At 38.4% G+C, this 19,888-nt stretch overlaps 1 protein-coding gene across 16 annotated transcripts in view; it reads left to right on the top strand.

Annotated features, from left to right (window-relative positions):
- Positions 1–19,888, top strand: part of HUWE1 (HECT, UBA and WWE domain containing E3 ubiquitin protein ligase 1) — a 175,171-nt gene that overhangs the window by 82,186 nt on the left and 73,097 nt on the right. For all 16 annotated transcript variants that reach the window (XM_025468549.3, XM_049107089.1, XM_025468548.3 and 13 more), the window contains 13 exons: positions 830–930; positions 1,395–1,545; positions 1,683–1,810; positions 2,412–2,552; positions 2,762–2,867; positions 5,201–5,335; positions 5,812–5,913; positions 6,320–6,400; positions 12,242–12,348; positions 12,512–12,689; positions 14,096–14,187; positions 14,834–15,045; positions 19,365–19,422. In XM_025468549.3, coding sequence (XP_025324334.1) covers positions 830–930; positions 1,395–1,545; positions 1,683–1,810; positions 2,412–2,552; positions 2,762–2,867; positions 5,201–5,335; positions 5,812–5,913; positions 6,320–6,400; positions 12,242–12,348; positions 12,512–12,689; positions 14,096–14,187; positions 14,834–15,045; positions 19,365–19,422 — 1,592 coding nt within the window. The remainder of the gene's footprint in view (positions 1–829; positions 931–1,394; positions 1,546–1,682; positions 1,811–2,411; positions 2,553–2,761; positions 2,868–5,200; positions 5,336–5,811; positions 5,914–6,319; positions 6,401–12,241; positions 12,349–12,511; positions 12,690–14,095; positions 14,188–14,833; positions 15,046–19,364; positions 19,423–19,888) is intronic.

The following is a 19,888-nucleotide window of genomic DNA, read 5'->3' as shown; positions in this document are numbered from 1 at the left end:
TCTGCAGATGATTAGCTACATGTTTGTGCTTTTGGCCTATTTCTTCATTTAATATTGGGATACCACTCATCTTATAGACTGATACAAGGATTAAATGAAAACTTGTAAAGCACCTCACACAGGGTAGGCACATAGAAGGTATAAAATGGTAGCTGCTGTTAATATTACCAGCTTTAGTTATGTTATTACTTGTTTATCTCCTCTTTTAAACTATGATTTCCTTGAAGTAAAATTCATACTCTTCTTTTTGTACTCACACTTAGTATAACTTGTGGCATATTAGTGAGTGCATGTTTGTTAAACTAAATGAGTGTGTTCAAATCCATGTCTACTATTCTGTGTGGGATTCATTGCAAGTCAATTACACTCATTCTTAACTTTTACTCCACAGTGTCATACAAGTTTCTGACTTGGTCTGCAATAATCCAAAATTCTGTTCTTTTCAGCCTGTAATAAGTGTTTCCAGTGAAAAACAGAAGCACATGAAGAGGCTAAAATGGAAGTCTATATCTAAGACGTAATAAGTTATTGTATCAAGTAGTGATATTATAAAAATTTAATTCTTCACTTTCTCTTCATACTTCCATTTCCAAATATCCTTGGTCATGGCAATCAGTACTAATATAATAATAGGAGAATCTGTCCGTTTGGAAGGTATTTAGGGCTTACCACCATATTTGATTGGTCCTCTAGAATTCAGTGATTCTGCCCTCCAATGCTGGGTGGAAGGGAATCTTTTCCCAGAACCAGTAGGTGCTAAAAGGTTTGTCACCAGGCAGTGGCTTGACCACTGCCTTCTTGCCTAAAGTGTTTATTTCTCCTTTTGCAGTGTATTCCAATGCCTTGCAGGAGTCAGCAAACAGTATCTTGTATAATGGGTTGATAGAGGAGTTGGTAGATGTCCTTCAGATAACAGATAAGCAGCTTATGGTAAGTATTAATATTCACCTATGTATGTCAGGCTCATATATATTTATTTTTCTTTTGGTTTTTCCCAGGGGCTTAGCTCTTTTACTTCTTCCTCTTGGGATATTTAGCTGCAGAGTTAACAAGTGCTGGAGTTTCAGTGTTATTCTCAATAGACCTCCATCTATTCCAAACTGTTACCAGCAGAAGGACTTAAATTTTGAGTTCTAGCAACTTGGTTCATTTATCTACTTTTAAAAAAAGATTTATTTTGTTGATTTATTTTAGAGAGAGTGAATGGGGGGAAGGACAAAGGGAAAGGATTTCAAGCAGATTCTGTGCTGAGCATGGAGCCTCAACCTTAAGACCCTGAGATCATGACCTGAGCCGAAATCAAGACTTGGGCACTTAACTGACTAAGCCACCCAGGCACCCCAGTCATCTATTTCTTATTTAACACATCACATGTTTACCTTCCATCTTCATAGGAGATTAAAGCCGCTTCTTTACGAACATTAACATCAATTGTCCACTTGGAGAGAACTCCCAAACTCAGCAGTATTATTGACTGTACTGGAACTGCCTCTTACCATGGATTTTTGCCTGTACTTGTGCGGAACTGTATCCAGGCCATGATTGGTAAGTTTTGATGGTGGTTATTTTAGGTAACAAGAAGAACTTCACCCTTGCTTATCGGTCTTCGTTTAACATCTTGCCATCTTAACATCAAATTTTAGCTTGCTCTCTTTTTCTTTCTCTCCCAACCTCCCATATAGATCCTTCCATGGATCCATATCCTCACCAGTTTGCCACTGCTCTCTTCTCTTTTTTATACCATCTGGCCAGCTACGATGCTGGTGGTGAAGCCTTGGTCTCCTGTGGAATGATGGAAGCCTTATTGAAGGTGCTCTGCTTTTTAAAAATATATATATTTATGGGGAAATCAACTAAGAGCAAGTATAGAGTTATAAGTTTGGAATGGTTTACAGTGAGAGCAGATAACATAGTCAAGTCTATCCAGAAAATGTTATTCTTAATTTTTCTAGTTTTGCATTCTGGGTATCTATCTCATTAACAACTTTTAAGAGCAGCTATCTCCATTATTAAGAATTGGTCATAGTCTAGAATGATCTGAGAGTCAGGAGGCTCTGGGTACTAGTCAAGACTAGCCATATCTTATCATGACCTTATTAGGCTGTCACCCTAAAGAAAATACCTTTAAGGTAATAGGTTTTACTGTGTGCTTGGCCCTGGACACCAGCTTTTTTATCCCTGAATATTTTATTTAATACTGAAAGGTAATTTTTTTAAGGTCTCCATTATCTCAGGAGGTTGTGTCCCAGAAGTGATAGAGCTATTTATTATTTGACAACACCTGTTTTTTTTTTCTCCCGCACTATACTTGGCTCCCTGAGACCCTAGACTGCATGTTTCCAAGAGAGTACATTATTCAGTTTTGTGTCTTTTCATTTTATTGGCTTTGTCTCTTTTTCTCTCCTTGATAGGTCATAAAGTTTCTTGGCGATGAACAGGACCAGATAACATTTGTCACCAGAGCCGTCAGAGTGGTTGACCTCATCACCAACCTGGACATGGCAGCTTTTCAATCCCATAGTGGACTTTCTATCTTCATTTATAGACTTGAGGTATTATTATACAAGGAGCACTTTGAATAGACATACACCATGAGAGCTGAGCCTAGGAAGTATTCTAATAAACCTAAAGAGCCATCTTAGCCTTTTTCTGTTTTTAGAAAACAGTTTTGTAATCTGCCTGCGACATCCTTTCATTATAATTATTTTTAATTCCTGATACATATGTAAAATTTTCTTAACTGCTTTTCCCTTGATTGTAGCATGAAGTTGATTTGTGTCGAAAAGAATGTCCATTTGTGATCAAGCCAAAGATCCAGAGACCCAGTACTACACAAGAAGGAGAAGAAATGGAAACTGATATGGATGGTAATTATAGCTACTAAGTCAATATTTTGGTGCTTGACATTTTCCTATAATCCAACCCCAGTTTTCATTCTTCCTCCTTATAAATTCCAAAGTGCACAAGTGATTTGAGCACGTATTTTCAGCAACAAAACAGTGTTTTTCTTCATAAGTGATTTGTGTGTTGTTTTTCATGAGGATAATTATAAAAGAGGGAGGCACAAGTTGTTGGGAATAGAGAAGGAAGGTGAAGCAGATGGTGGAGCTGCAGTAAAGCCCCGCAGTCACTCTATGGGATGTTAATCTGTTTTATTTCAAGACTTAATAGCTATTTTCTACGTATTGGTTCATTATCTTCTTATTTCCGCTAAAATGTAAGCTCCATGAGATCAGGGTACTGTTTTGTTCACTGCTCTATCTTCAACAGTGCCTGATATATCGTAGGTGTTTAAATATGTGTTTGGGAAAGATAAGGAGAATGCAGACTCTAAAATGGGACCTTATAAAACTGTTGGGCTATTTCGAGAAGGAAGAAGAGAGGTGAAGAAGTTGTTGAATAGGGAGCATATTTTAAATCATAAAGTCAAAAAGCTTAGATGACCAGATGTTCTTAATCTCTAGGTGCATCCTTATGTGTGTCCTTTTTTAAAAAAAAAAAATCTCCCTGAACACCCCCCCCATGCATGGTTCATGATAATAGTAATTAAAAAAACTATTCCCCAAAACAACTTCCTTAGTTTAAATTCTTATCTTGATGACCCAGGGTGTCATTACATAAATCTGTTATCATGCTTATTTATAACAAAGGTACTAGAATTTATAATGCTTTAATTCTTGACACTTCGTGCTATAGGTTGCTTTCCTTTTTTTTCTGTTATTTTTCCTGAAGAGTTATTTACATGCATTGCTATCCCTAGAAATCCCTTTACCCAATTTCTGTCTCTGGTTTATTGTGGGCAAGCTGGCATTTGAGTTAATGGGTGAGATCCCAGAGTGTTGATTAAAATGTGACATCTGCTAAATAGAAGATTATTTAAAAGCCTCATTGTTTATTATAAATCAGTGGTTGTCAAACTTTGAGTATGCATAAGAATAAAAGTGTTTGCTAAAGATGTAGACCCTGGGAGCGCCAGGGTTTCAGTTGGTTAACCATCCAACTCTTAATTTCAGCTAAGGTCATGATCTCGGGGTCATGAGATTGAGTACCATGTCAGGCAGGCTATGCGCTCAGTGCAGTCGGCTTGAGATTCTCTACCTCTACCTCTACTTCGTGCACTCACGCATGTGCACTCTCTCTCTTAAATAAGATAAATAAATAAAAATTTTTTAAAGTTGTAGACCCCATCTGCAATGTTTAATTCAATAAGTAAGTCCAGGAAATCCACATTTAAAAGAATTTTTTTAAGATTTTATTTATTTAGGGATACCTGGGTGGCCTTTGGCTCAGGGCATGATCCTGGTCCAGGGATAGAGTCCCACATCAGGCTCCCTGCGAGGAGTCTGCTTCTCCCTCTGCCTATGTCTCTGCCTCTCTCTGTCTCTCATGAATAAATAAATAAAATATTTTTTTAAAAAGATTTTACTTATTTAGAGAGAGACTGTATGCAAGTTGGGGGGGAGGCGGGGAATAACAGGGAGAGAGACCATCTCAAGCAGAATCCCCACTGTGTACAGAGCCCTACCTGGGGCTGATCCCACAACCCTGGGATTGTGACCTGAGCTGAAATTAAGAGTCAGACAGTTAACCAAAGTGAGGCACCCAGGCACCTCAGGAAATCCACATTTTTAACAACCAATCCAGGTGATTCTGATGTATTTGTAGAGAAAATTTTATATTCAATTAAAATAAATGGGTTACAAAACCATGAGTTTGTGCTTCTTGTATATAAGTAGGCACAGGTATATAGGTTTGTATATGGATAAAAATATTGGAAGAAAGTATTTCAAAATGCAAACAAGGGTTTATTACTAGTGGAACTTTATTATATTTTACAATTTGTAAGAAGTAATTATGTATCTTGTACTTCATTAAAATTACAAAAAGCTCTACCTACTACTGTCTGCTACCCACCAATAGTGTGTGAAATTGTGTGTTTTACTTAACCACTGTTTTTCCTCCCACATTTGGTGGATGAAAAATATTGAAGGGGATTTCTTTTGAAGACTAATTTGCATGTCTTAGATACTAATGATGTTAAATACCTTTTTGTTTGTTTTGTGGCAAGCTTACATTCTTATTTTGGGTTTTAATATAATCTGTCACCATATTTGTATCATTTATCTCAATAAATTTCTCAACTGTACTTTTGGTGGTGCTTTTATTCTAACTAGTTTCTTTATCATAACTTTTACTTTAGTTGCAGATGTGACTATGGAAAGTAGTCCAGGCTCATCTGTCTCTGTGGAACACCGGCTAGATGTTGAATTAAGGGCATCAAGTTCTAGCAGCAGCGCTAGCATCTCTTCTGGCTCTGGTCCTGGCCCCCGTCCTGGTGGGTAGACAAGTAGATACAGTCTTATATACTGAATTACTAAACTAGTCAAGAAGGTGCTTTGGGAGCAGCTTTAGTGGTACATTTGGAGGTTTGCTTCTTAGGACTATGTTACCTTGCCACTAACATTTATTTCATAGTTTTCTAACTGTTTGCACATTGATTATTTTATCAAAGCAGCCATGTCAGAGAGCAGATAATATCTAAAACAGGAACTGAGGATCAGAGAGTTAATCTTTTTACTTTGTACTATTACATGAGTCTCTTTTCATTGTAGTATTAGTTTTGTATAGTCCTTGGTGATTTATTTTCCCAATTTCAAAGCTTAGTAGTAACTATTCTTACCAGCATCCAGAAGTCTCACTTTGAACATCTGCTAGTGTTGATATAGTGTATATGCATCTCTTAAAAATTTGTTTTATGTGCCTGCTTATTGTGGTCTAATGGTGAATCCTCCATCTTTCTCCCTTGCTTAGGAGTCCAGTGTATTCCACAAAGAGCAGCACTTCTCAAATCCATGTTGAATTTCCTCAAGAAGGCCATTCAAGACCCTGCTTTCTCAGATGGCATACGACATGGTATTTGATTTTGCATTTTCTTGATGGATATTTGACTCTCTCCAAAGATTAGTCCTTTTGATTCTTTCTGATGCTACTCTTTTTTTTATAAGACAGGCTTAAGAAAAGGCATGCCATTTTGAATAGCTTTTAGTCATTTAGTGTCACTTTTTCCTAGACCTAAGGATTCTCTAGGTATTTTCATAATGATTAACCTATTTTTTTCCTTTTTCAGCTTTTGACTCTGTGCTCACTTCCAGCCTGCTACTCCACTTTGTGTCTATATTCTTTTGTTCTAGTCTAAACCATTAGACTAGAATCAACACAGGAGTTTACCACAGTAGTGGTATATGCAGTATATTGCTCCCATCAAACTATTGCTAGACTGATCATATTCTCCTTGATGTTCTCTTTTCTTTTCTCTTAGTGATGGACGGTTCTCTCCCTACCTCCCTGAAGCACATCATCAGTAATGCAGAATATTATGGCCCATCACTCTTCCTTCTAGGTAAGTGGTATTGATAGTTGGTTATACCAAGCTGAAATAACCTGGCAGAGTTCTCTGTATATTTTTATACCCCTTTAGAGTTTTACTATCCACATTCATCCGCTGTGTTATTATGTATCTTTCTAGTTGGTGATGAAATAGAGAAAGGTCAGAATTCGGTTTCAAATATCCATTTCTTGAATGCCAAATATACCTTCTATACACAGTATATTATAAATCATTTGTGATAAGTAATATTGTACATTTGTTCTGTACTTAACATTGCAAATGTAATAAGTATGTCTTTATTCAATGGTAGTTCCTAATCTTGATCTGGAAAATTCAGTAAGAATGGTTTCCAGTCTTAGAACTGAATGTCAGACCCACAAACTATAATATAGAAAATTGTTTCTCTCTTTTGAAAATGCAGCTTTGGAAGCTGTGGGTACTTTGTAATTATTTGTAAAAACATCTTTGCAATTTTAGGTTGGCGATACTCTGAGTATTGCTGTTGTTAAAACTTTGTTTTTATTAATAGGCATTTATTGAGTGCCATACATATGCAGGACAATGTTTGAGATACGTAGGCTTTTAGAATTCCCTTTAAAACTAAAGGAATGTGGGGATCCCTGGGTGGCGCAGCGGTTTGGCGCCTGCCTTTGGCCCAGGGCGCGATCCTGGAGACCCGGGATCGAGTCCCACGTCGGGCTCCCGGTGCATGGAGCCTGCTTCTCCCTCTACCTGTGTCTCTGCCTCTCTCTCTCTCTCTCTCTCTCTCTCTCTGTGTGTGTGACTATCATAAATAAATAAAAATTAAAAAAAAAAAACTAAAGGAATGTAATAGGAAGTGTGGAAATAAAGAAAACCTCCTTATACCAGTGGCACATGTTCTTTTAATACTTTGGGATGTCTGGAGGGGGAGTAGTTTTGGCTACTACAGTTTAGGTACTTGTCCTCTTGCTGAAGTAAATTTGAGTTTTTATATTTTAAGTTTGTATCCTGTGACCTTGCTTAGTAGTTCATACTTTTTAAAATTTCTTAAGATATTCTGTATAGTCTTCTCATTTACAAATAGTTCTTTTTTTAATAATTGTTTTGCTTTTTGTGTCTTACTGCATTGGCAAAGATTTCCAATACAATGCCAAATAGAGGTGGTAAGAATGGACCTCTTTGCTTTGCTCCTGAACTCAGAGGAAGACATTCAGTATTTCACCATTAAGTCAAGATACAGGGAAGAAGGATGACTCTCTCTGGGAAAAAGCTCCAGAACACAGAAAAGCAAGTGCACAGGCATCTTATACAGGAGAAGTTTAAAGGAAGCAGTAAGAGGACATGTGTACATACGGGGTGGGGGCAGGGAGCAGGTGAGCCTTCAGAATGACGCAAGAAGCCAGAAATGAGACTTCAAGTGCTAAAGTAAATATCAGTGGAGGTCAGAACTCCTTCTCTAGAGTCTTAATTCATCCCTGCTATTTGAATTAGCATAGTAACCTTCCTGGTTTCCTGTAAATAAACTTATACTTGAGAGAGACCAAATTTGCAAAGCCAACTCAAAATAATTAGGCCAACAATTATTATTGTATGATATTGTATAAATGATAGTGTAGAATTTTTCACCCTAGACAGGAGACAGGAAAAGAAATTAATGGGGGTCTGAGAATCTGTTATAGTTGGCTGTTTGGTTTGTTGTTTTATTTGTTGGAACTATTCAGGATACCTTACCTGTAGTACTGACCCACATGCAGCAGGAAGTCCCCTTTAAGATACACACACCACCTTAAAATAATAGTAGTTTATCAAAAAATAGTTTAATGTTAATCTGTGTTTTTTAATATTCATTGATTGATTTGAGAGAGAATGCACACAAGCAGAGGGTAGAGCCGGGGAGGGGGATCTCAAGCAGACTCTGTTCAGCATGGATCCCAACACAAGGCTTGATCTCATGACTCCCAAGATTGTGGCCAAAACCAAGAGTCCGATGCTCAACTGATTGAGCCATCCAGGCGCCCCCAGTCTTTTTACCAACTATAGCAACTAGACTGCTTTGTTCTTCATGGAGGGCTTGCTTCTAAGGTTTGAGCTGTTTAGTTAATGTAGTTGGCCAGGAGTTGTGCCATTATTTGGGTAGCCTCTATGTGTCTACGTCACAGAATTAAAAACACCTAATCTTGGACCAAAGATGGTGATGGCAGCCCAATATAAAAGACAAAAAAAATGGCTCAGTGCTCCCTTTTGTGGCAAGACTTGATGAACAAGCTAGATATTCTGGTTGGATCTAGGGTACCTGGATACTAAATATCCACAGAACACAGGTCAGGGTGTATGGATTAGAAGGGAGCAGAGGGTGGAGTGGAATGTATGACCTTGCTGAACAAGAGTTGTGTCATAGAAGATCCAGTAGCCCAAGGGGGTTGGAGGGTGGAGTTTCTAGTGGGCCAGATTACATCAGGGCAGAAATGCCAGGGCAAAATAGTCTAAATGGGAGGGACATCATTGTCTAGACTGAATTGGTGGGGAAAGCTAGGAAGGGCATGGAAGTATCTGATGAGATTGTGCTGTCCTGCTACAATAATTCTGTGCTAAAACCAACCAAATAAGGATTCTGATTCTTCCCAGATTCAACCTCTGACTCTTCTACTTTTTACTCAACTTTTATACTCAACTGTATCCCTTTTAATTTCTCCAACTGCCTTTTCTTCTCCCAGTTCCTATCTTGGCCCTGCTGCACTTTAGTCTGTTTAAGTCTGCTTGTGCTCTGTTTCTTGCCTAGCTTATGCCAACACCATGATGGTTGTTATGGACTACTTAACCAGAGAGGGGGCAGATAGTCAATATGAATATTGAAGACCTCCCAGGGGACAAGAGTTATCTGCATAACTGTTTGCCTGGGCTAGGGCACCTGTTAACATTGCTAGAGTTCTAGTGCTCAGGTAACATTCTCTATTACCATTATATAAGTACTGTCCTTCAGGTTGAGGAAGATGGGAAATGTTGGTGCAGTGACAGTGGAATAATGGAAAGTGAAGCGAGAGACTATCAGATTAGGGGAAATCAGCTGATGAGGCCATGGGAATTGTGATGAGTGAATGTGGCTACCCATTACAGGGTGCCGTTAACATTTGGGAGTGTCACCACTGAGGCTGGGACTATCAGTAATGCTGAAGTCATCATCTAGGATATTGGGTTGATAGAAGTCCTGGCCTAACCCCAAGAATATTTTTTTTCTTCAGGAAAATTCCTTTGGTTTCTTTTAACTTCTATATTCTCTCTTGGAAACACTATTGTATAGCTAGTATGCCTGCCATGTTGATCTCATGTCACTTTTTGCTAGAATTTCTTTGTATAATCTTTCAAGATGCCTATTACATTATCAAATTTTTTATTTTTTTACAAATTTTTTAAATTTCTATTTCCTTATTCTTAAGACACTCTTCGTCTTTACACATTATTGCTGTTTTATGGGTTTTGTAGGTTCTAGAATTTGATTTTCATCATTAATTTTTGAAGCGTTATCTTTCGTTACTTAACTCATAGGAATCAGTTGCTAGGTTCCTTATGGAGCCAGTTGGTTTTTGTGTTTCCTTTTTAAAATTCTAATATTTAGTCATCTTTTAGTTTTAAAAAAGGGTTTAAACTGTCCCACTTAACAGTAGTATTATGACATAGCATTATAGTTAGACCTCTGTAAAATAACGGATTTGATGACTTAGCAACCTCTAGTAGAATATTAATTTTAGTTTATATATACTCAATTTTAGCAACCTCTTGTAATTTAGACGTTTGTGTAAAAAAAAATATAGTATGTATACCATAGGAACCAAAAAAAAGGACTTACGTTTTCCGTAAGTTTATAGTCCATCAGAAGTCTCAAAGGCCATTGATTCGACAACTCTTGGTCCTCAGTAATTGATACATATTTGCCATTTCAAGGACATTTGGAGTAGAGGAAAGGTACTCTATTCACCATCTTGAACTGAGAAAATCCTTTGGTTTCTTTTAGATCTCAGGTATCAGCATTACAAGTTTGTTTTACACATGGTTTACTAATACTGTATGTTTGTGCACCCTTTGTCAGGTTTTAAAATCAAAAATTTTAAATCTCATAAAATGAGTTGAGAAGCCTTGTCTTAGTTGCTCCTAAGAAGTTTAATAACCCATCTAAAACTGTCGGTTTGGTGCTTTTCTCTTACTTGATATTTTTACTTCTAAAAGTTTTTGTGGTTACTGATCTAATCTGCTTTACTATCATTTTTTGAAAGCCAATTTTTATCACATTTTCTTAAAAGTATTGCATTTCACTTGTTAGCATACAGTTTATAGAAGAATTTTATTTGTTCTGAATCCAGTTAGATCTCCTTTTTTCATTGCTGATATATTACTTGCTTTTCTTAGATTTCCCATAGCTTCTAAGCTTTCTCCGTCTTTTCAGAGGGTTATTGGTTTTAATTATTCATGCTATTTGTTTGCAGTATTACTAAATGCTATTTTTTTTCTATTATTTCTAGCTTCACTTTTGGTTACCTTTTAATGAATGCATTAATTTCCTCTTGAGCATTGATAATAGTCTTTACAGCCATGTTAAATATATTGTCAAAAATCGGTCAGATTGATACCAAAAAACTCTTCATGTTGCTAATGGTATTTTAAATAAGCTATATGCTATATGTTGGCAAATTGAACTCCAATAAAAAAATAAAAATAAAAAACTAAATGAAAAAATTGCTGAAAAGCTTTTTAGAAGACATTTTGTGCATTCCATCAGTTTACATTCACTTCAACCCAGCACCCCTCTTCCCATCTTAAATATTTTCCCTGCATTTTAAACAAAAAAGGATGTGTTTTTAGGTTTATCAGCCCTCATAATTGTAGACCAGTTCATATCCACGGTAGTTCATGTATTTAGTGGAATGGTATACAGCCATTCAAATTAAATGAACTGGGGTGCCTGGGTGGCTCAGTCATTGAAGTGGCTGCCTTTGGCTTGGGTCATGATCTCAAGGTCCTGGGATTGAGCTCCACGTCAGGTTCTCTGCTCAGCAGGAAGCCTGCTTCTCTTCTCTCTTCTCTCTCTCTGCCTACTTCTTTTTTTTTTTTTAATTTTTTTTTTTATTTATTTATGATAGTCACAGAGAGAGAAAGAGAGGCAGAGACACAGGCAGAGAGAAGCAGGCTCCATGTACCGGGAGCCCGATGTGGGAATCGATCCTGGGTCTCCAGGATCGTGCCCTAGGCCAAAGGCAGGCGCCAAACCGCTGCGCCACCCAGGGATCCCTCTCTCTGCCTACTTCTTATGCTCACTCATGCTTGCTCACTCTCTGTTAAGTAAGTAAAAATCTTTTTTTAAAAAAACAAATTGAATTGTAGTGACAGGGAAATATAAAAGAATATATGGCATATTATAATTTAAAAGAAACAGGTTATATAGCAATATAACCTCGTTGGTGTAAAAAAATACGCTTATAAAATCTTAATGTTTGTTTTTCATTTACACATATTTCTTAAAATTATACATAAGATGTAGAACTTGATCTGATACACATAGTGAAAGGATTTCAATAATCAAGCTAATTAACAAATCATTTTATGTGACTAAAGCACCTGAAAACTACTCTCGGTATATTTTTCAGTATTCAATATGGTATTATTAATTATCATTATGCGTGTACATTACCCATAAAAGTCTTGAAGGTTTGACACCTAATTCTTAATAGTGATCTCTTGATTGAGCAGTATTAGGAGCTTTCATTTCAGAGTAAGCACAAGCATTTAAATTGTTGTACATCAAATATGTTTTTTTAAGCCTTTGGAGTTTTGTTAATACCTGTGAAGAATCTCAGTTTCTCCTATTTCTCATCTTTTTAGCTACTGAAGTGGTGACTGTGTTTGTATTTCAAGAACCATCACTGCTCTCCTCACTCCAGGACAATGGATTAACAGATGTCATGCTTCATGCACTGCTTATCAAAGATGTGAGTCAGCTTCTTTTAAAGAATGCTCTGTGCATACCCCTCCCCACAATATACACAAAAGACATACTCCCTACTATCTGCTGTGCAATACCTAATCAAAGTTTTGTGGCATTCTATACCTGAACGCTTTTAGAAGTCTTCAAACACTTGATCTTCTGTCTAGGTTCCTGCTACCCGTGAAGTCCTTGGCTCCCTCCCAAATGTATTCAGTGCACTCTGTTTGAATGCCCGAGGTCTTCAATCATTTGTACAGTGTCAGCCTTTTGAACGTCTTTTCAAAGTTCTTCTGTCTCCAGATTATCTCCCAGCCATGCGAAGGAGGAGGAGTTCTGATCCTCTTGGTAAGTCACTAGGATTTATCTTACAATAATCTGTTCACTGTTGTGTCAAGATTTTAGATGATTATCAAGCCACCAATTGGCAAGAAAATCCTTTATTGACCTTACATCATTTCTCTGCTAGGTGTGCTAAGCTTAATGGGAGTTATCACTAGAGTTGTCATTATATCACTGTATACATCGTATTGCAGGTAGAAAAAGCATACTTCATCCTTACCCTCTGCTCATATTTTCATGCTTCTCAACAGTTCAGTGTGTGTGGGGGGTGTGTTTCAAAAAGTTCAGAGTTTTAATCCAGATGTGACCAGACTTCGGCCATAGAAACCTTTCCCTTCCTAGGCCACCTGTAGGACCAGATCACGTCCCCACGTGGTTCCAGATCTTCGAGCAGTACCTCCGGCCATGTCCTCATGCTCAATTTGCTGCAGCATTTGGGTGGATCAGAAACGGAATTGTAGCAGTGACTTGTACAGGCTATACCCCTTCCTCTTGGGTTAGGGCAAGAGGGGGCAGTCCTGGATTCTCACGTGGGCTCCCAGGAGGCGGGACCTGCACTGCGCCACTATCTCAGTGGGAAAACCCAGAGAAGCAGGAATTACCCAGTGGAGATCTTGGAGGTGAAGTCACCTAGGGCATGGAGTCTGGCAGAGGTGACAGCACAGGGGGAAAAGGGGCTCCTTGGGAGTCCAAATTTCTGCCTATCATCATTCTGTGCCATTTTGATGCCTCAGTGGTGAGAGTTTGAGAGAAGCTGAGGACTTGATCCCAGTGACCTTTGGAAGTTGGCAAATAAGGGATGGTATTCCTCGGACTATCAACAGCTCATTATTAGACGTACTATCATGGTGCTAGTGAATAATGGGTATTAGGGGTAGTATATTTCCGGGTTCACCATCTAGTCTGTAGCAACAGGAGATACAAAGTCTCTAAGATAGTGACAAATGAATAGATTTCCTTCTCAGTGTATTTGAGACCAGATTATTGAAGAATAAGGAGAAGATAGGACTCCAGAAATAATCCAGTTTTTACAAATGTGCTTTGTGCTTTCAGCCACCACTGTAGCATTCTAGCTATTATTATTCTTTATTGGGGCAGCCAGAGGATTAATGGTTTATGCTTCTTTCTTTTCTCTCTCTCTTTACAATACTAGTTCAGACCTTGGCAGTAGAGATTGCCAGGGTAGAATGTAGTATATGCAGTTATTTAAAATATGTTTAATAGACTGATAAGGGTTTCTTCTTCCTCTTCAGTGATTTGCTTTCAGAAGTTAGTCTGAATTCATTTGAGAAAGCATGGCATGAGGAAATCACAGCCACCAGCTCAGATTCTTCTTTTCTCCTCATTGGCAGAGAAAATAGCTCAAACTCTTATTTTCTTCAGTCTTTTAACAGTTCCTTTTTTGCTTTAAGGGGATACTGCATCTAACCTGGGGAGTGCTGTTGATGAGCTCATGAGACATCAGCCCACCCTCAAAACAGATGCAACGACTGCGATCATCAAGGTGGGAAGTGATAAGGCTGACCATGGGCATGAGATAGCAGTTAGGGTTTTTTGTTTTTTGTTTTTGTTTTTGTTTTAAAAAAAACTTGGCCTGTTGGAGGTCATTTGGATTCTTGGACTTAGGCCTAGAAGAGGATTATGTCTGCCTTATTTTCTCCATGTCCTTGGGTTGGTACTTTGTCCCCCTCCCCCAAAAAGTCACTTAGGTATTGCTTTCTTCTATAGGACGTGAACAAGTTGCCAGGATTTAGCTTCTGTTTGTAAAAGCATACTACTTTTTCTAATCTTTGTTTCTTGGTTGTTTTTTTTCCCCCACATTTAGTAGCCCTGCCAGTTGCCTGTTTAGTATATGAGTTCCTGGTGCTTGTGAATAAGGACATGGAGTCAATTAGTTAACATCTATGGGACCTTGAACAAGTTGTTTAACTTCGCTGAACTTCAGTTCCCTTGTTTGTAAAATAGGATTGATGACTATAATCCATGAGTGATGTATGTTACATATATATATGTGTGTGTGTGTGTGTGTATGTATATGTATATAAAGATAAAGTGTTTTGGCACTTATGTGTGTAACACATAGAAAATGCTCCAAAAATGTTAGTTGTCCCATTTCTTATTTACTTAATCCTATTTCCGGTGTCTTTCAGTTACTTGAAGAAATCTGTAATCTTGGAAGAGACCCTAAATACATCTGTCAGAAGCCATCAATCCAGAAGGCAGATGGCACTGCCACTGCTCCTCCTCCAAGGTCTAATCATGCTGCAGAAGAGGCCTCTAGTGAGGATGAAGAGGAGGAAGAAGTACAGGCCATGCAGAGCTTTAATTCTACCCAACAGAATGAAACAGAGCCCAATCAGCAGTAAGTATTCACAAGACAGGTTCCCTAGCCTCGTGATCTTAGGCATGTGATTTTTATCCATAAAAACCAAAGGAGTTAGTTCATTATAAGGTTCTTCCAGCCCTAAGAGTCTAGTTTTTCTTTCTTTAACCATTGTGTGCCATTTATGCCTTCATATTTATATTGGTTATCTTAGCAAGGTGTCTTAAAGTTCATGGAATTGAATCAATTCACTATATCAAGTTGATGGGCTTTTCTCAGAGGACTTTTCCCCCATTGTTGATTTGGCATTTGCATCATTGTTTTGTTTGCATAGGTGAACACATATGAAATATACTTTTGAAGCTTGTCTCCTAAGTGCTTAAAAATTACAGGGTTTTGGGCAGCCTGGGTAGCTCAGCGGTTTAGCGCCACCTTCAGCCCAGGGCCTGATCCTGGAGACCCGGGATCGAGTCCCACGTCAGGCTCCCTCCATGGAGCTTGCTTCTCCCTCTGCCTGTGTCTCTAACTCTCTCTCTCATCTCTCATGAATAAATAAATAAAATCTTTAAAAAAAATTACAGGGTTGGTTTGTTGGTTGGTTTTTGCTCTTGTTTCATTACTCTATTCATTCCAGATATATCTGAAGTCTTTGGAATGTACTATATGATTGTAACCAGGCACAGTAGATATTCCTTCTTATTTCTATTTATTTAAGAGGTTTCTCTTATTTTTTTTTATTTATTCATAAGAGAGAGGCAGAGACACAAGAAGCAGGCTCCATGCAGGGAGCCCAACGTGGGACACGCCCTGGGCTGGAGGTGGCGCTAAACCGCTGAGCCACCCAGGCTGCCCTAAGAGTTTTTTTAACGTAAAAATTTGACTACCTGGGTAATAAGATGGGCTCAAAATCTGCTGGCTGGTAGTGGATAGTGTACCAGGCTCTTTGAACTTATATTGTTCATATGCAAGGGATGCAATGTAACTTGTAGCAGTAGCTCTTAAGTTCATGGTAGAAGAGCGTGTGATCCCTCTGGACTGTCATTCATTTAGTCATTTCATAAGTGCTCTTTTGGTTCATAGATAACTAGTCCTAAGAAAAGCAAGAACATTTTAGGTGTGGATATGAATGGGTTTGGGCTGGTCTTGAAGGATGGCTTGGAACTCAAGAAAAAATTATTGTGGAGTACATAGAAGGAGCAAAAGCCTAGACTCAAACTTTGGTGTGCCCTCTTGGAGCTCAGGAAGTAAGGAGTTTGTTGGTACAAGGTTTGGGTTTGGGGTGGGGAGGTTGTTTCTTTTTGGAAGAGATGCATTAACTACTAAGTACATTGATTTGTTGAGCAGATATCTTACCCTTTTCTGCAAAGGCAACTCTACCTTCATTCTAGCAACATCTTCTATTTTGATTAAAGTGTTCTCTCTCCGGAAGAGGAGGACACCTGAAAGAAAACAAGACTTTAAGTGCAGAGGAGTCAGAATCTGTGCTTCCTTGCCACACCCTTGATTGTTAGCCACCCTGTTGGGATTTGGTTAAAGATTTTATCTATTAATGAGAGAGAGAGAGCGCGCGTGGCAGAGACACAGGCAGAGGGAGAAGCAGGCCCCATGCAAGGAGCCCGACACGGGACTCGATCTCGGGTCTCCAGGATCATGCCCTGGGCTGCCGCCTAGCCGGCTGCCCAACCCCAAGTTACCTTATCTCCTTTTCTGTCTACCAAGTTCCTGCAAAGACAGTTCAAATGTCGAATTCTTAAAGGAGCTTTTCCTTTTACCTCCAAATAAGAAGTCATGTCTTCTGTGTTCTTGCAAAAGTTTTGTTGGAATTATTCATATATTGTAATGGTTTCTCCCATTATTCTGTATGCTCCTCCAGGGCAGGGACAATGTCTCATTTCGTAATGTATCCTGATTGTTTTGTGTATAACAGATAATCTGTCAGTAAATGTTTATTTGGCACTTTGATGGAATGCCTCAGGAGCATTAGAGGAAGGATTTTCTGAATCTTAAATGCCAAGAGAAGTGGGTCCTAATGAAACATGAATAAGAATGAAGAGATAGTAAAAATGTAGACACCCACAAGCATTAATATTCTACCATAGTGTTAGTCATAATGTCACATCTACACTACAGAGGACTCTAGTAATTGCTGTTCCATGGTATTGATGTTTTTCTATACTCTGCATGATCTGGGTGTTCATCACTACCTTATTCACGTAACCTATCTAAGAATCTCATAAATGTTGACACACATACTTTCCCACTTCTGCCACCTTCAGAAGCCTTGATTGTATCACTGTGGATTATTAGGGCTGGAAGGAAAAAAAGCAAGAAACTGCCTAAACTCAACCTCCATCTTGAAAGCCACAATATATTAAAGGAAGTTCTTTTATCTCCTTGTGTGAGGTAGTTACGGTGGGAGTTACTATGTACTTTCTGCCAATATGGGAAGAGCCTTAGAAAAATATACAATGCGTGCCTTCCGTCTCTCCAGAAGTCTTGTTTGTATCCGCTACTTCACTCCCGGTGCAAAATTCTTCAGTGGGACTCCCAAACAAATTCCAGTCACACATGTCTTCATCTGTTGTCCAGTGCCTTAATTAAATGCATGAGTAAATTTTTTCCAATGTTTTTTATTGAGGTTTAATTTCTGTAAATTGCACAGATTTTTAGTTTCCTATTTCTCTACCTTAAAGCAAGGCAGGCTACTTCTTTCTTTTTTTTAATGGAGAGAGAAAGTATGCGCATGTGCGCTCACTTATTGTTGGGGCAGGGGCACAGAGGAAGAAAATCCTCAAGCAGATTCCCCATTGAGTACAGAGCCGAATGCTGGGCTCCATCTCACAACCCTGATATCATGACCTGCCCAAACCAAGAGTTCCTATGTGATGGTCTGAGCCTGGAAGCCAAAAGATGAGGATAGTAAAAAAAAGCGGTTACTGAACAAGCTTATTCCTAGATTTGGATTAAGAACCACTGTTGTTTTCTCTCTTGTTCTCCCCAACTTCTATCTAGCAAATGAAGGAAGTACCTGGGTCCCATTTCATAATATTACTTCGGGTCTTTGCCATTACCTTTGGTTTCTACAAAGGGGCAAGCATTTCAGTTGGGCTAGAGCCACACCTGTACTCCTTAGCTTGTAGAGATAGATTTCTGGATTCTTTCCCAGGAGGTGCATCCAGGCTGGGGTAGATGATTGATAAAAGTAGTAGGGAATGCTACAGTGGTTCTGAGAAGGAACTTTACAGTGAAGGAAAGGTCGCAGTCTTCCCATGGAATCATTCTACTCCTGGCTTATAGGTCCTCCCTTTGTACAGAGTTCTTCCCTAAATTCTTCATTGGGAGTTTTCACAACATCCTTGCCAAGCCCTGTTTCTGGATATTTCATCACTGAAGCCATTCATGATGCCTCTCCACTCGGTCTAGTCTACATTTTGCTGTCAAATGTCTTCATGCCTGGCAAATCTTTATTTATATCTTACCTTGCTTGAAGATAAGGACTATAACTTATTGGGAATTCTCTTGCTTTCTCTCTACCTTCTATTTCTGCCCCTCCCCCCAAATATCTTCAAGGGCCTATATGCAGAATGCTTCTTATTAGACTCAAGTTTTGACCCTTCCTAGGGTTTATCTTCGAGGTAGATTTCGTTTCACTTTAATATATTTTGCAGGTTTTCTTTCCTCTGTTTATTTTTTGCAAAAGCCAAAATTGGACTAAACGCTACATTTTCTGTAGTTATGGCATTACTGCAGCCTTCTCATCTGCAGTGCAATATTAAACTATCAGAAGCAAAAGACCTGATTACAGTTTCTCTGAATAGTTCAGGGACTATTGTGATACAAGTATAAATTGTTAGGAAAGGAGCCTTGGGTATTGGCTTCATCTCTGATTAACTTCTGAATGGTTCTATGCATGGAATTTTGAACAAAATTCAATTCCATCTCCTGTTCTCTATTATAACTTAAAACCTGATGCAAGAACATGGTAAGATTGTATCTTTGTCTAGCTCTTGTCTTCAAGCAAATGTTTCAATAGTCTCTTAATGGAACTGGCTTATTTTTTAGTATTTTCATATTGATGAATTCCTCCTCTGATAGTTTGCCTCAGGAGTTTCTTTTGAGATATGTGCAAATGCTGAGTTTGTGAAAGCTTGGTTTTTCCTTTTGTGCTCTCAACCTAGTCAGGCTAGAAAAAGCTAGCTTCAGAATTGATTTCAGCTTTTTTTTCCTGTACCGTACTAAAGACTAGAAGTCTGATTTAGAGAAAGGACCTAGAATTTCATGCTGTTTCCCTTTCCTCACTTTATTCTCTTGCACTGGTATTGTGAATTTGTGTAACTAACTCTTTTCTCCCTTAACAGGGTTGTTGGTACAGAGGAACGTATTCCTATTCCCCTCATGGATTACATCCTTAATGTGGTAAGATTCATGATAGAGCAAACTGAGTAGAGGTGTGTGTTTTTCTGGAAAATGTCTGGGATTACTAAATAGTCCAGTGATTTCCCCGTTTATTGTCACTGGGGCCCTTAAAGTGTGAAGCAGTGGGGAAAGATGTTGCAAACCTTGTTCTGTGAGATTGGTTTGCCAAACATTGGACAACACTCTTCCCTTTTTTTAGATAATCCCAATTTTCTGTTCATTGTTACTATTCCCCATTGGAATCCACACAGAAGAGTGGCTTTGTTAGGTCAATCCAATATTACATTCTTTGAATGTGTCCCCAAAATATATTTTTCCCATTATTTGCTATTTTCCCCATTAACTTCTCCTTTACTAATATGGCCATTTCTTTTAACTTCCCATGTGTCTCACAGGAAAAAAGGGAAGAATTTGAATTTTCTCAGAATCATTTCCCTATAAGTAGAAGCCCACTTCGCAATTATTC

The sequence above is a fragment of the Canis lupus genome, chromosome X (genome assembly GCF_003254725.2).
Source record: "Canis lupus dingo isolate Sandy chromosome X, ASM325472v2, whole genome shotgun sequence".
In the NCBI taxonomy this organism is placed as follows: domain Eukaryota; kingdom Metazoa; phylum Chordata; class Mammalia; order Carnivora; family Canidae; genus Canis; species Canis lupus.
The sequence above is the reverse complement of the archived record's forward strand: the minus strand, read 5'-3'. Positions and strand labels throughout refer to the sequence as shown.